The 12,816-nt window shown below is 60.0% G+C and overlaps 4 protein-coding genes across 4 annotated transcripts; 2 read left to right on the top strand and 2 right to left on the bottom strand.

Annotated features, from left to right (window-relative positions):
* Window positions 1–784: 784 nt before the first annotated feature.
* On the top strand, window positions 785–2,584 carry PLICBS_010034 (uncharacterized protein; the record flags this gene model as incomplete). The annotated part of the gene is made up of 2 exons (XM_018327166.2): window positions 785–2,406; window positions 2,449–2,584. The coding sequence occupies 2 exons, from the start codon at window positions 785–787 to the stop codon at window positions 2,582–2,584; spliced, it is 1,758 nt and encodes a 585-aa protein (XP_018174197.2).
* Window positions 2,585–2,652: 68 nt separating this feature from the next.
* On the bottom strand, window positions 2,653–4,799 carry PLICBS_010035 (uncharacterized protein; the record flags this gene model as incomplete). The annotated part of the gene is made up of 3 exons (XM_065601781.1): window positions 2,653–3,676; window positions 3,764–3,923; window positions 3,971–4,799. The coding sequence occupies 3 exons, from the start codon at window positions 4,797–4,799 to the stop codon at window positions 2,653–2,655; spliced, it is 2,013 nt and encodes a 670-aa protein (XP_065457853.1).
* Window positions 4,800–6,722: 1,923 nt separating this feature from the next.
* Window positions 6,723–8,787, bottom strand: PLICBS_010036 (uncharacterized protein; the record flags this gene model as incomplete). Its single annotated transcript, XM_018327164.2, has 3 exons — window positions 6,723–7,356; window positions 7,402–7,810; window positions 7,860–8,787. 3 exons carry the CDS (start codon window positions 8,785–8,787, stop codon window positions 6,723–6,725), a joined length of 1,971 nt encoding a protein of 656 aa, XP_018174195.2.
* Window positions 8,788–11,666: 2,879 nt separating this feature from the next.
* On the top strand, window positions 11,667–12,584 carry PLICBS_010037 (uncharacterized protein; the record flags this gene model as incomplete). The annotated part of the gene is made up of 2 exons (XM_018327162.2): window positions 11,667–11,944; window positions 11,999–12,584. 2 exons carry the CDS (start codon window positions 11,667–11,669, stop codon window positions 12,582–12,584), a joined length of 864 nt encoding a protein of 287 aa, XP_018174193.2.
* Window positions 12,585–12,816: the final 232 nt, after the last annotated feature.

The following is a 12,816-nucleotide window of genomic DNA, read 5'->3' on the forward strand; positions in this document are numbered from 1 at the left end:
GCAATCAAGTAGTTTTCGCTCTTGTAGAGAGCACATTGCAGCCCTTCTCTCGTAACTGTCGTGTCTGTTGTTGGCCCCGTTGGTCTCGGTCTCGTTGGCCACGATCTCGTTGGTCTCGTTGCTCTCCTGGTTCTCGTCTGACCGGCACCACCAAAACGTCTGGAACGTGGGTGGATTGTCCCATCTGTATGGCTGCCTCCAAAATAAAGAGTTGGTAGTTCGAGATGCAACTTCACAGACCAATCCCTCCGTCTAGTCTCCGAAGCACCTTGGCCATCCTGGGCATTCAGGAGAGCATCCACTCAACCAACCACGCCCGCGATTCAGGCACAATGAATCGCTACCCCGGACCCCAGATGTGACCTGCGTGTGACCAATCGACTCAATTTGAACACAACCCACAAATGGTTGAGCCATCGGCGTGGGCATCCCGACACCCTGGCCACGGCGCTGTCGGCGTCGGCGTCGGCGGCCGAGGCCGATAGGCGACTTACACCATCGGGCCCCACGCCGACCTCACGACCTCACCCCGGCAGCGGCAGATCATCATGGTCGGAATGGCATGGCAGGCGTGACTGCGGATAATGCCGGCTTTGCCGATGTCGCACCTCTTTTGGATGCGAGAATGACCTCGTCAGTTTGAGCGTGTGCAATGGCAGGTGCAAAACCACGGACTGAATACTCGTCATCTATTTCGTTCGCCTCGGCTGGCTTCATGATGCATTTCAAACCTCCTGTCCGCATCGGCAATGTCTCCGGTGCAACGGGTGACCACCCGCACGCCATGGCGCGCATGGTGCGCTCCGGCGACGTGCACGTCATCACGGGCGACTGGCTGTCCGAGATGAACATTGCCTGGAACGCCATCAAGAAGCAGGAAGTCGACCCGAGCCTGGGCTACGAGAACGGCTTCTTCGACCAACTCGAAGAGTGCATCGACGACATTGTCGCGCGAGACATCCGTGTCGTCACCAACGCCGGGGCGCTCAACGTCACCAGTCTGTACGCCAAAGTAAAGGACCTTTGCGTGCGGCGCGGATATCCAGAAGTTGTGGTAGCGGCGGTGCTCGGCGACGACATCTCGGACCTCCTGCTGGAGGGAGAGGAGCGCAAGGAAACAGGCTTCCATCACCTCGACCATCCCGAGTGGAAGCTGGACGATTGGGATTTCATTCCATGCGCTGGAAACGCGTACATTGGCTGTGGAGGCATCACAAGTGCGCTTCGCGCTGGCGCCAGCATCGTCATCTGTGGGCGCTGCACGGATGCCTCGCCCGTCATGGGTGCCGCGGCGTGGTACCACGGCTGGGACGAGGATCAGCATGACGAGCTCGCCGGCTCTTTGCTCGCAGCACACCTGATCGAATGCGGGCCGTACGTCGTCGGCGCCAACTTTTCGGGGTTCAAGCAGTTTCTCCCAGAGCTGGTGGACCTTGCCTTTCCGATTGCCGAGATCGATGCTCGCGGTGGCTGCGTGATAACAAAGACAAAGGAGGGAGGTGGCCGTGTGACTAGCGAGACGGTGGCGGCGCAGCTGCTGTACGAGCTGCAAGGCCATCTGTACCTGAACCCAGACGTCGTTGCAGACCTGTCCGGGGTGGCCGTCGAGGAGATGGACCCCGATCGGGTGAGGGTGTCCGGTGTCACTGGCCTGCCGCCCCCGCCCACAACCAAGGCCATGGTCGTTGCCAAAGGAGGATACCAGGCAGAGGCGACATTCTTCATCAATGGCCTCGACGTCGCGGAAAAGACCCAGATGATGAAGAACCAGCTCGAGCACATCCTTGCCGACAACCGTTTCAGCAAGCTCAGCATCGAGCTGTATGGTGGGCAGACCGCAAACCCTCAGTCGCAGCAAGCCGGCACCACGTCACTCCGCGTCTTCGCACAGGCCAGGAGGAGGGAAGACATTGACCGGCTCAAGTTCCAGGTCCCCATTTACGCACTGCGCATGCAGAGCTACCCGGGATACCACATGAACCTCGACTTTCGGACCATGGAGCCGCGGCCGTTTATGGAAATGTTTCCAGCGCTGATGCCCTTGTCCGCCGTCGACCACCGCGTGCAGCTGAGCAGTGGAGGGTCCATCGCCATCGAACCGCCAAAGACGACAGCCACGTACCCGATTCTCAGACCGTCCGCCGACACGGACCATCCGATCGACGTGCTGAGCCTGGGGCCGACGGACTTTGCGCCTCTCGGATCCATCGTCCACGCGAGGTCGGGAGACAAAGCCGACAACACCAACGTTGGATTCTTCGTGCGGCACGACGACGAATACCCATGGCTTCGGACCGTATTGACTGTAGCGAAGCTCAAGCAGCTTCTTGGCGACGATTGGCACAAAGGGGACACATCCCGCAGAGTCGAGCGAGTCGAGTTCCCCAACATTCGTGCGGTCCATTTGTAAGTGACTCTCGCTCTAGCGGAATCGCGCTAACTGGTCAGCCGCATCCTCGACAACCTGAACGGAGGCATAGCCTCATCCGACAGAATAGACGGTCTCGGTAAGGGAATTGCCGAGTATCTGCGCAGTCGACATGTCGACGTTCCGAGGCGGTTCCTGGAACGTGGGCGCATTTGATGCAACATGTAGATATACAAGTAGCGAGGTTCGCAACGGCCAATAGACAAGTAGATCCTATGTTGTGTCTAGCTCTGCATGTTCCATCCGTACGCCGTGTTGTCCTCGGGAAATGTCTGGTTGAACCAGTCGGTGCTGAGCTGGAGTATGGCATCGTCGCCCCATTGCGCGTCGTACATGCTCTGCAACTCAGGGAAGCAGTCCCTGAGAACGCTGTCAGCAGAGCCTGCTACCAGTGGCAGTTCAGTGGCAGTCGCCTGATGGTGTGCTGTAGGCTGTGATGGCGGTGACGTGGCGGGTCCCGCGACTCTGGCCGTCGGCGGCCGGCGAGCGCCCGACAGGGCGTCCACGGCATCCTTGACCACGGCGTCGCTCAGGCGGTCAAACACCTCGTGGCAGTTCTTTTGAGAGTTGCAGCGCTCCGAAACGGCCACCAAGACGTTGGAGCATGCGCGACAGTCGTTGACAATCTCCACCAGGATTGGCTCGGGTGTGAGCTGATGGTGCCGTCCCGAGTGCCGCATCTCCCTGAAATGTCGGCTTAGGGCGTAAATGTAGGACAGCCCGGCAAGGAAGACGGCATGCAACACCATCCACGAAAAGTTGATCTTACGGGAGCGAAAGAGATACGAATACAGCTTGATGGACTCCTTGGCGGCCGAAAAGACGTTGCTGTTGGTGTCATCATTGTCGGCCATGGTCGCATAGGACGGCCGGTAAAGCAGGAGGACGCCGTTGTGGTACAGCAACTCGTACCACGCCTTGCATCGAAAGCTGGAGCGCGCCTCGGCCAGGGGCGTCGAGAGATCCATCTCAATGAGGTTCAGGCTGTCGGTGTCTGCCCGCCAGAGCTGCAGCTCGTCGGCGAGGTCTTGTCGTATCCGCGCCTTCTCCGATTCAGGTAGTGTAGAATTTCTGCCGCTTCGATGAAGTGTTGCCAGACATCGGCCGCAGATGTCGCGGTACCGGATGATGTGTTTGAAGAGCGCGAGACGCGAACTCGGTACATTTGCGTCTTGGGCCCCAATGTCCCCCGCAGGCGGGCTGGCGTCACCAGAGCCGAGGCTGGGCATGTCAACGTCGACGTCTTCTCTGCATATTGCGAGGGGCCGACCAAGAGTGATGGATACAACACTGACAGAGTCAGCTACGCTCGCTTCAAGGAACCATTGTGCTTACCGATCGAGCGCAAACACACACCAGAAGCAGGTTCGCCGAACGTTGTTATCCTCAAAGTCATTAGGCGACGTTGCAGACCGCGCGACCTGGTAGACAGCCTCCCGGTGTAGCCCAAGCTCAAAGCACATGCGAGCCGAAATGCCGACCACGTGCCACAGGCCTCGAAAGAGTGAGCTCATGTACATGCCACTCCGTGTGCGTACTTACTAGCTGAAGCATCTCGGGTCGAGCTCGTAAGTTGGAATTGGCACAGCAGCAGCATGGCTTGTAGGGCCTTGAGCCCGCCATTGCATAGCACCGCGTTGAGATACTTGGCTGCCCGTTGATGATGAGTATTTGCATCTGGAAACGCCTGCCAATTCAGCTTCGAGGCTTGAGACGACGCGATGGCGAGAATCATGTTGAACATGAAGGCCTCAAAGGCGTGCGAGCGTCCCGGACCGTCAGTGTACATGCAGTCAACCGCCGAGCGAATCGCTCCCGGGTGCAGAAAGGGATATGCCAGATGATCATGAGCCAAGTATGCGTCGACGAGGCCTCGGGCGAGCTGTTCCGGCGGTAGGCTGTCATCGGCACGCTCTTCTGCGCCGGGGCTCCCGAATGCGTCGAGGCCTGACGGGGTTGCCGCCAACCTGGAGTCATCCTCGAGGACTCCAGCCTTGACGAGGCTGGCAAAGAGGATGCCGCTCGTGGGGCCCAGGAAGAAGCGATCGCCGCCTGCGCTGGTCGAAAGGAAGCTGACCTCTTTGGCCAGTGCGTCGCTGCCGGGCGGTTCCTGAACAACCTCCACCCCAGACGCGGGGACGCGAGTCGGGCTAGCAGCTTTCAAAGCACGGTTCGTGGTCTCGAGCTGGTGAATTCGACGCTCCAGGCGCTGGACGAAGCCGCGGCTGTAGACTGGCTCCCGCGCTCGGTCTGCGTAGACGCAGGATGAGCGGGACTTCTTGCAGGGCCCGCATTCCGGCCGGCCCTTGTCGCATCTCGTCTTGCGGCGATGACAGCGCTCACACGCTTGAGTCTGGGCATCCAGTGTCATCGCGGTGCTGGACGGACGGGTCCGGCGTCGGCGTTAATTGACGATGGTTCAATGACTGTCGTGGAATGAAAACGCGGGGTGTGGAGCTGTCAGATCCCTGTAGCCTGCCCAAGTTCGTGGGGACTGGGGAGACTGGGGAAGCCGTGTTGGCCCAGGCCACGCCCACTCTCGTCGAGGCGGGTAATTCACGAACAAACACACGCAGTACAGAAGTTACTGTAAAGCAGAAAGCCATCAATTTGGTACTTTTACAGCCAGAAGCCCACGTACAGTGCCCAACTTTTCAAAACCTAAAACAACCAGACTCGCTGCACGTTCCCAAAGTGCCGCTGGACACTTGGCCAATCCCTGGTCTGAGGGTCGCTTGGCAGCAACCAACGATTACGATACCGACTGACTGGGTGGCCTCTGCCGTTCTGAGAAGCCAGCTCTTGCGCAGTCTGGCGACCAAATGCCGGAGTCCACGGGAAAATAGTTGGCGGCCAATTTTCGGGAGAGACCTGGAGGTGGGCGACGAGAACGTTGTACCAAAGACGGCTGTCGCGCGTAGCCAAAGGAGGCATATTACCACGGTCGAGTACGAGGAACTGATATTTGTCCCCGATTGGAAGACTTGGCCACTCGGCACACTCATTGATGTTGTGCTCAATTGAGTTGCACATTGGGCAGCCGTAAAGAAGACCCCTGTCGCTGGGTATGGGACACGTGCCGAGCATGTGTGAAACATCGCCACAATTCGCGCAGTTTTCGGGTTCAGCCTGGTCTGGAACCGGGCTCTGGATGGGTGCTTCATTCCCACAGAGCCGCTTTGCGGGTCGCTCAGCGGTGGAATCGGCTGCGTGGTCCGTCGTGTCCAATCTTCGACTTGCCTTTGCAGGCTGCTGAGCCTGAGGATTGGCTGCCGTGTTCAAGTCCATCGACGTGGGGCCCTGGGTCTCCTCCAAGACAGCATTGCCCTCTTCTGTGTGCTCATCGACCTCAGGCGTAGCTTCAGCTTCCGCAGAAGTGGCGGAGAGAGTCGTGGTGCGGGTGGGGGACGCCGTTTCGCGTTCTTTCGCCAGAAAGTCGCTGTAGACCTGAGAGGGCGGGCCGCATTCATCAAAGCGGTCGCGGACTCCACGGAAGGGCCACTGGGGCTGTTGAGAGGGCTCAAAAGTATTGACTGGCAAGTTAGCACTAACGGGATCTCATGGCTCAAGTTTAGTATGAGCTTACAAGTGCGCCTCCAAACCACCAAGTCGACATAGTAGTTGAATTTCAGTTCGGACAACGTAGATTCGCCAAATGACCGTAGCATCTTGCAAACGTCGCGCTCGCAAGCGTCGAAAATCTGTTCATAGCCATGCTCTACCCCGTGATATTGGTAGAAATCTCGGAGATGAAGGCGGCGGTTTGCTGTGTCTGCAGGATTGCCCCAGTCCAGGGTCATGAATGGGTGTGAGTCCGCTGCATGGATGGGACGGCTATCCCTCCAGTGAATGCTCCCCCAGTTCTCCAGTAGTCGCGCCATTGTTTTGCTTCCTGAATGCAAAGGCGGAGTAGTTGGGAAAGAAGTCTGATGTCGGCTCGAATGATTGTTGCGCATCAACGAGACGACGAGTGTTGTTGTGGGAAGATAGAGTCGCGTAGAGCTGGGAATGGCTGTGCAACAAAAGACAGAATCCTTGGTGCTGTGGAGGGAGGAGGGCAAACGAACGGCATACGGACGCGACTGTGTGGCAGCTGTAGGCAGCTGCCGGTCTGCCTCAGGCGGTGAATCACGGCCCAGGTTCACACCGCCGGAACGTGCGCAGAACGCGTGACAGCTGGCCATGCCTTTGTAGTCATGTGACCGGCCACCGCATTGCCAGACCTTGAATGTGAACAAGACGTGCGTCCGTTGTGCGGGCGAGGCTGTCCCCGGCAACGCACCAGGGAGTCCTGTCAAGGCACTCGCTCCCCAGCCTCAGGCCTCAGCCAGTCAAATGTGTCCAACAGCTCAAAGTTGAAAAAGTCATTCATGTCCGCCAGGGACCCCATCGAGTCCACGCCGTCCGCCTTGTCCAGGCCAGGGGAGTTTAGTGTCTGGTCAAGGACGTGTCGCACCACCTTCTTGACGTCGCTGCACAGATCGCCGTTCGGGGCCGCGGGGCCGACCCAGTCAAGGAACCCGACCAGCAGACTCAGCTGCTGAATCACGCTGGAGCGCCGCGACATGGACGGACCTGAGCCGCGAAGCAGCTCGAGGCACAAAACACCACCCGCCGGCGCCGCGTACCCCATGACGAGCCACTCGAAATCGCCGTGCAGTCCGCTCATTCGGTCCTTGTGCGTCCAGAACACGAGCGTCAGCGAGACGAGCTCCAAGCTGACGTCCAGGAGCGGCAGGCTTGGACGCGTGCTCGGTCGGTCGAGAAGGCGCTCGATAAAGAAGAGGTTCTGCAGGTGTTCCAGCTGCACCAGCAGCTTGCCACAGAGCGTCGGGCCGTCGACTGTGGGGCTCGAAACGTCCTCTTGTCGAAACATGATGCTCGCAGGAAGTTGCGATAGCAGTTGCAGTTGCTGCTGTTTCAGACCGCTGGAACAGTTAGCTTTGGCCTTGGTGTATTCTAAAGACACTCACATAAGCGGCTCTGCACTTCCGTGCTCGATGGGCTGCAATGCAATGTCCAGGATAGAGTCTCGCACGAAAGCAATCATTGCTCGAGCGCGTTGCAACGTGGTGGCGTACATTTTCCCCCGCGTGTTCCACCCGCTCTCGTCGACCAGGTCGTCGCTCCATGGCGTCAGCCCGAGGAGGACGTCGTCTGGGATGTCGAGCGGCAGCGGCGTGGAAACGAATCGGCGAGCGACGTGGGGCGGTCGACCCGTAAAGGTCGACATGAGCTTGTCTGAGATGATGACCTTGGCAAACAGACGCCTCTTGATCTGCGTACAAATGGAGCGATCCCGGAGGTCCCCCGGAGACGCGTGTAGACCGAGGAACGTGGCCAAGCTCAGTGACTCCCCATGGAGTCGCCAATGCTGCGGGCCTGCTCGTGTCAGCGAAATCCCGCGTAGTGGCGCGGCAGGGCGACTCACTGCTGTCGCCGGTGACGATGGACTCGACGATGCTCTGCCTGCAGACGAGGTGTTGCAGCAGCGTGTTTGCGCTGGCCATGTTTCGCGTAATCTCGATGCAGCCCCACGAGCACTCCTTGTACTTGCAAAGACTCTTTTGAGCCTCTTCGCTGGTGACTTGCTCGCCCGCGTACGAGTGAGGCGCGGCCTTTGCGCCCAACGCCCACGAGGAAAAGAGTATGCCGAGGGACTCCCAACGCATGTTTGGACCAGAGAAGCTCGTGAACCACTCGCGCGGGTCGGTGTAATCTTCTCTGAGCACCCGGGAGCTATTGCGGGAGAGCGTCAAGGCCATCTGCGTGAGCGCTTTCGGCGTCCCGTCGCGGAGCAGCGGCCCAAAAGTCGTCCAGAGGGTGTCTATGAGCCATTCGGTTGCAGTGCGGCACCAGCCTTCGTTGGGATTGACGTTCCACTTGAGCAGGAAGCGGCAGTCTTCTTCGCAAGGGACGTTGCGCAGAACCCTCATGGCAGTGTCATAGGACCTATCGTCTAGCGAGAACCGCGAGACGGCTCCGTCATGCCCGTCGATGGAGCCTGAAGGCTCGCCGGGCGTCGGTGTCAAGCTGCTCTGGGCCTCCTGCAGGACAGCAGTGTAGCTCGTCGCGCCGAGGAAGCCCTGGGTGCCGTCCGATTGCGGCGTGAAGGGGGTAGGGGACCGCGAGACGCGCTGCCGGTTGGCTTGACGGGTTCGAGGTGGTGACCGGGCGGGAGTGTCGTTTTGGACGACATAGACGCAGCGATTTGAGATTCTGCCGCGCTTGCACCGTGAGCAGACGGGGAGGGCATGGTCGCAGGCCACCTTGCGCTTGTGGCATGGCTCACACGCCTGCGGCCGCCCATTGCGGCGTCGAGGCACGCTGGCGCCAAAGGGAGATCCTGAGGTTGGCATGCTAAAAGACGGCACAGGATGTACTTGGATGAACTTCAATTGTTGCTTCCGGAGAGTCAGTCGAGTCACGGAGGGGTCGAGAATCGACATACGAGCGGGTCTCGGCTTCGGCTCTCGGCTCTCGGCGCTCGGTCTGCGTGTGTAAGTGAGTGGAACCACCGTGGACAGGAAGGGCGGCGATGGAGAACTGGGCGAGTGAGCCGATGATGTCCATGCTGCTGTGCAAACAGTGCCTTGCTCAAATTGACATTGAACACCAGATCATGCGACGGCCGAGGGTGGCAGAGCGGGTTCGACTGTTTTGCGACAGTCTGTTATCATGCTACGGGCACTCGTAGCACTTGAGCGATAAGAAAGATGAACTGCATTTGATTTACTTTCACACATACGCCGCTCAGAATTCTGGCAAGCGTCTGTTACCCTGAAATGCTACGAAAGCAAATCCATTCGACCATCTCTTCAGATGCCCATACTACGAGGCTTGACGAAGGCCTCTCTGCAACAAACCTTATCGGTAGCTGTACTCCGGGGACGAAATGCTCACTCAGGAGTCGTGGCGCTCAGGGACGACGGCGCTCAGCCTGGTTCAAGCTCACCAGTGCCTCACGTTACCGTACTACCTGTGTCTGAGTGTCTGTCAAAAAGCGCACAAGGATCAGGTGCGCTTTTGTTGCGCGGCCATTGGTAGTGATTCAGGCAATCATGAGTGTTCCCCTGCAGGCGCAATCCGAGTCAGCCGGGGGGCCAGATGAGGACCCTTTCTTGCTTGGGACTGCAGACTGACGCGGTGCTCCTAAAATCAAGGAGAGAGCATGGAGCGGGGCATACTCGAAGGTTTGGATGACTCGAATGGTCACCATGCCAACATGACAGCCCCAGATCGCGTTGGTGGCTTTGAGGAGCGATACATGTAGCTGGGTATGCCCACAGGCACTCACTTACATCATACTCTGCTTCGCCACAGGTTGCAAATTTACTCTCGTGACTGGTTTCTGTGAGTTTCAACCCAAAGAAGGCTCAGTGCTAGGCTGCAATATGCTTTCTGCAAGATCGACACAGCCAACACAGCATGATCTGCTGCGAGCGAGGACGCTTGCTCAGTCTCCGCGGGGCTGGGAGAGCGGATCATCATCTTTGTGGGTTCAGCTCAGGCGCTGTCACGCGGATTTTGCATGCACGCAGCGATGCTAGCAGCCTAGGTGCGTGCCCAAGCCTCGCGGGAGGCTTAGTTGGCGTTGGCGATCAACTGCTGGGGATGTCTGGCGGCTGGGCGCTCAGGAACACGGGGCGTCCCGTCTTACGCCCTGGCCGCACAGCGACACGACAGGCTCAGTGGCCCACATGGCAGATGTTGGGCAGGTAGGAGTTGGGCCGTCGCCGACTTTGCTAGAGGCGGGGAGCTGGCAAAGTGGAAAAAGTTGCCCCGTGCCAAGCCGGCTACTGCGTGGCCGGAAACGCTTGATGCCGCCTCTGCCGTGCCCTGCACAGATGACAGGGGAGACCGACACACTGCTGTCAGTGATGTGGCTCGTGAGGCTCTGTGTGTGCCTGCTTTCCTGAAACACCAAGCATGTTTGTTGTGGAGTCTGTGCTCTCTCGTTCCGCCTCGTCGGGACCAAAGTGCAGGTTTGCCTGCGACCGGGCATGCCTCAAGAGCCAGGAGGCGCCACAGCTCGCCAACACGCATACGCGCGCGATCACGGGCTCGCCCATTTGATGCGCAACGGACAAGCGCGGACGAAGCTCGCCCCCCGCAGCCAGGCTGTGCGCGAGGCAAACCTGGGGTGCGCGCCAATCGAGGCTTTGTGCAACACAACTCCAGCACAGCCTCGCTGAGACGGGCACCCTTCTGGAAGGCAGCCACTGGGACAGCACGTTTGGGCGCCTCCAAGGGTCCAGGGCGGTGGCTGCGCAGTGGGTCCGCTTAAGCTTACTTTGGGGGGCATGGGGGCCCTGCAGCGAGGTGAGCAGCAATTTGGGTAGCTCTGCGACGCGATCGCTGTGCAGCTCGGGCCATCGCATCGCACCGCGTCACGGCGGCAAGGCAGGCATGGACGGAGCAGATCACGGACCATTTTCAATCAGAGATGCGATGGCGATGCGGATGCGCAGATCCGCCTGGCGCAGGCGTCGGCGTCCTCCCAAAGCCTGGTCAGCACGTTGGCGACAGCCGCCGCTGACGACGAGATGCAGGGTCGCTCACCAAACGAGGCCATCGCCGAATCGGCGCCGCAGACAATTACAGGGTGTATCCGGCGCTGCCATCAGATGCGCTAAACACTGTCGGCATGGGTTCCGGTGTCCCCCAACATGCCAGCCACGCGACGACGACTGCGGCGGTCTGCTCGGATAACAGCGCCTGGGCGTTGGTCGACGTCCACCAACAGCAACATGGCGTTTGCACGGCTGAGTTGCAGGCACCTTGGGCTTGGATGCTTGGAGATTTGAAATTGCCGGCTGACTTGCGAGGACCTCCAAACGCGCCGTCGCCACCAAGAAAGACCAGTGAAATGTGGTGACCTCATCACCTCGCTGGCGACGGCCAGGGGTGGCGAGGCTCCGTCCACCCTTCCTTGCCTTCCCATCGTCACCCACCACCCCCACTGGGTGAAATCATCCGCTAGCTCCGCGCTGTGCTTCTCCGGCGCCCACGCCATCCGCCCGGCGTGGAGATTGGCGACGCTAGGCCTTACAGCCACTGTTGTAAAACGCCTGGGGCCATCCGTTATTTAGCGGCCTCGGGCTTGATAAAAGGCGACGCCCCTCGGCTTGGCTTTGTTCCGCCAGCAGACCAACATCCATCACCAGTTTCACCTCCCGAGCGGGTCCTTTGTCTCTCATACACCAACTGCGTCGGTCCACAGCTCACAACCGACATCATGCGCTTCGACCTCGCGCTCATCGCAGCCTCGCTGCTCAGCACGGGGGCCGCCGTCGCGATTGACGGCCCCCGGAACATCGTCAGGATGGACATGGGCGCACAGGACGAGCAGGAACTCTACAAGCGGCGAGGAGGCGGCGGAGGCGGCGGGCGAGGAGGCGGAGGCGGAGGCGGGAGCAGCGGCGGAGGCGGCAGCAGTGGTGGACGAGGTGGCAGCGGCGGCAGCGGAGGGTCTGGCAGCAGCGGCGGCTCAGGATCCCGCGGCGGTTCCGGATCGTAAGTGTCTTCCCTCGCTGCAGAGACATGATGACCGTACTGACAGACCGACAGCACCGGCAACACAGGCTCAGGCTCCAACTCGGGCGGCACGTCGCGCGGCGGCAGCGGGCCCACGCCTCGGTTCGGCGGCGGCCGCTTCTACAGCGGAGGCGGCTCGCGGCCGTACCAGTCGGGCGGCCGAAGCCCCGGAGCGGGCATCCTCCCCTTCGCCCTCGTCGGCGGCGCGGCCCTGGCCTTTTGGCCCGGCGTCTGGCTGTACGGCGCCTACATGTACCCGTACCACTACGTCCACCACTACCACAACTCGACGTCCGACAAGAACGAGACGGCCAAGGTCATGTGCGGATGCGCCAAGTACGCCGAGTGCGGATGCGACGAGAACAACAGCACCGCCTACTACGACGAGCTGCTGGGCAACGGGTCCTACGGCGCGCTCAACAAGAGCGTCGTCAACATCGGCGACTACAAGGGCGACAAGACCATCCTCATCAACGGCACGCTGCCCAACGGCACGACGGCCGACGGGCCCGACGAGAGCTCCGAGTCGTCGGCCGGCACGGGCATGCGCAGCCTCGCCGAGGCGGCGGGCTTCTGGCCGGCGGTGGCTGCCGTCGTGGCCGCCGTCTACCTGGCATAAGAGGTGGATTTACTGATACTTTGGGGCTGTACGAGTGATGTGGCCGCGAGGCATAGATACCCAGGCGCGGCCGTCAGCGCTGCTTTGTGCTTTTAGACCAGCTGTATGCTTAGATAATGACGAACATGCCTGAATAGACCAAAGTCATATGAGCCTCGGGTGCCCTATTGTTGTGACTCGCATTGTGTGCCTGGCACTGATCACGAGCTTGCTATTGTTGCGCGCTGCGAAG

The sequence above is a fragment of the Purpureocillium lilacinum genome (genome assembly GCF_023168085.1).
Source record: "Purpureocillium lilacinum CBS 284.36 DNA, scaffold_8, whole genome shotgun sequence".
Classification (NCBI taxonomy): domain Eukaryota; kingdom Fungi; phylum Ascomycota; class Sordariomycetes; order Hypocreales; family Ophiocordycipitaceae; genus Purpureocillium; species Purpureocillium lilacinum.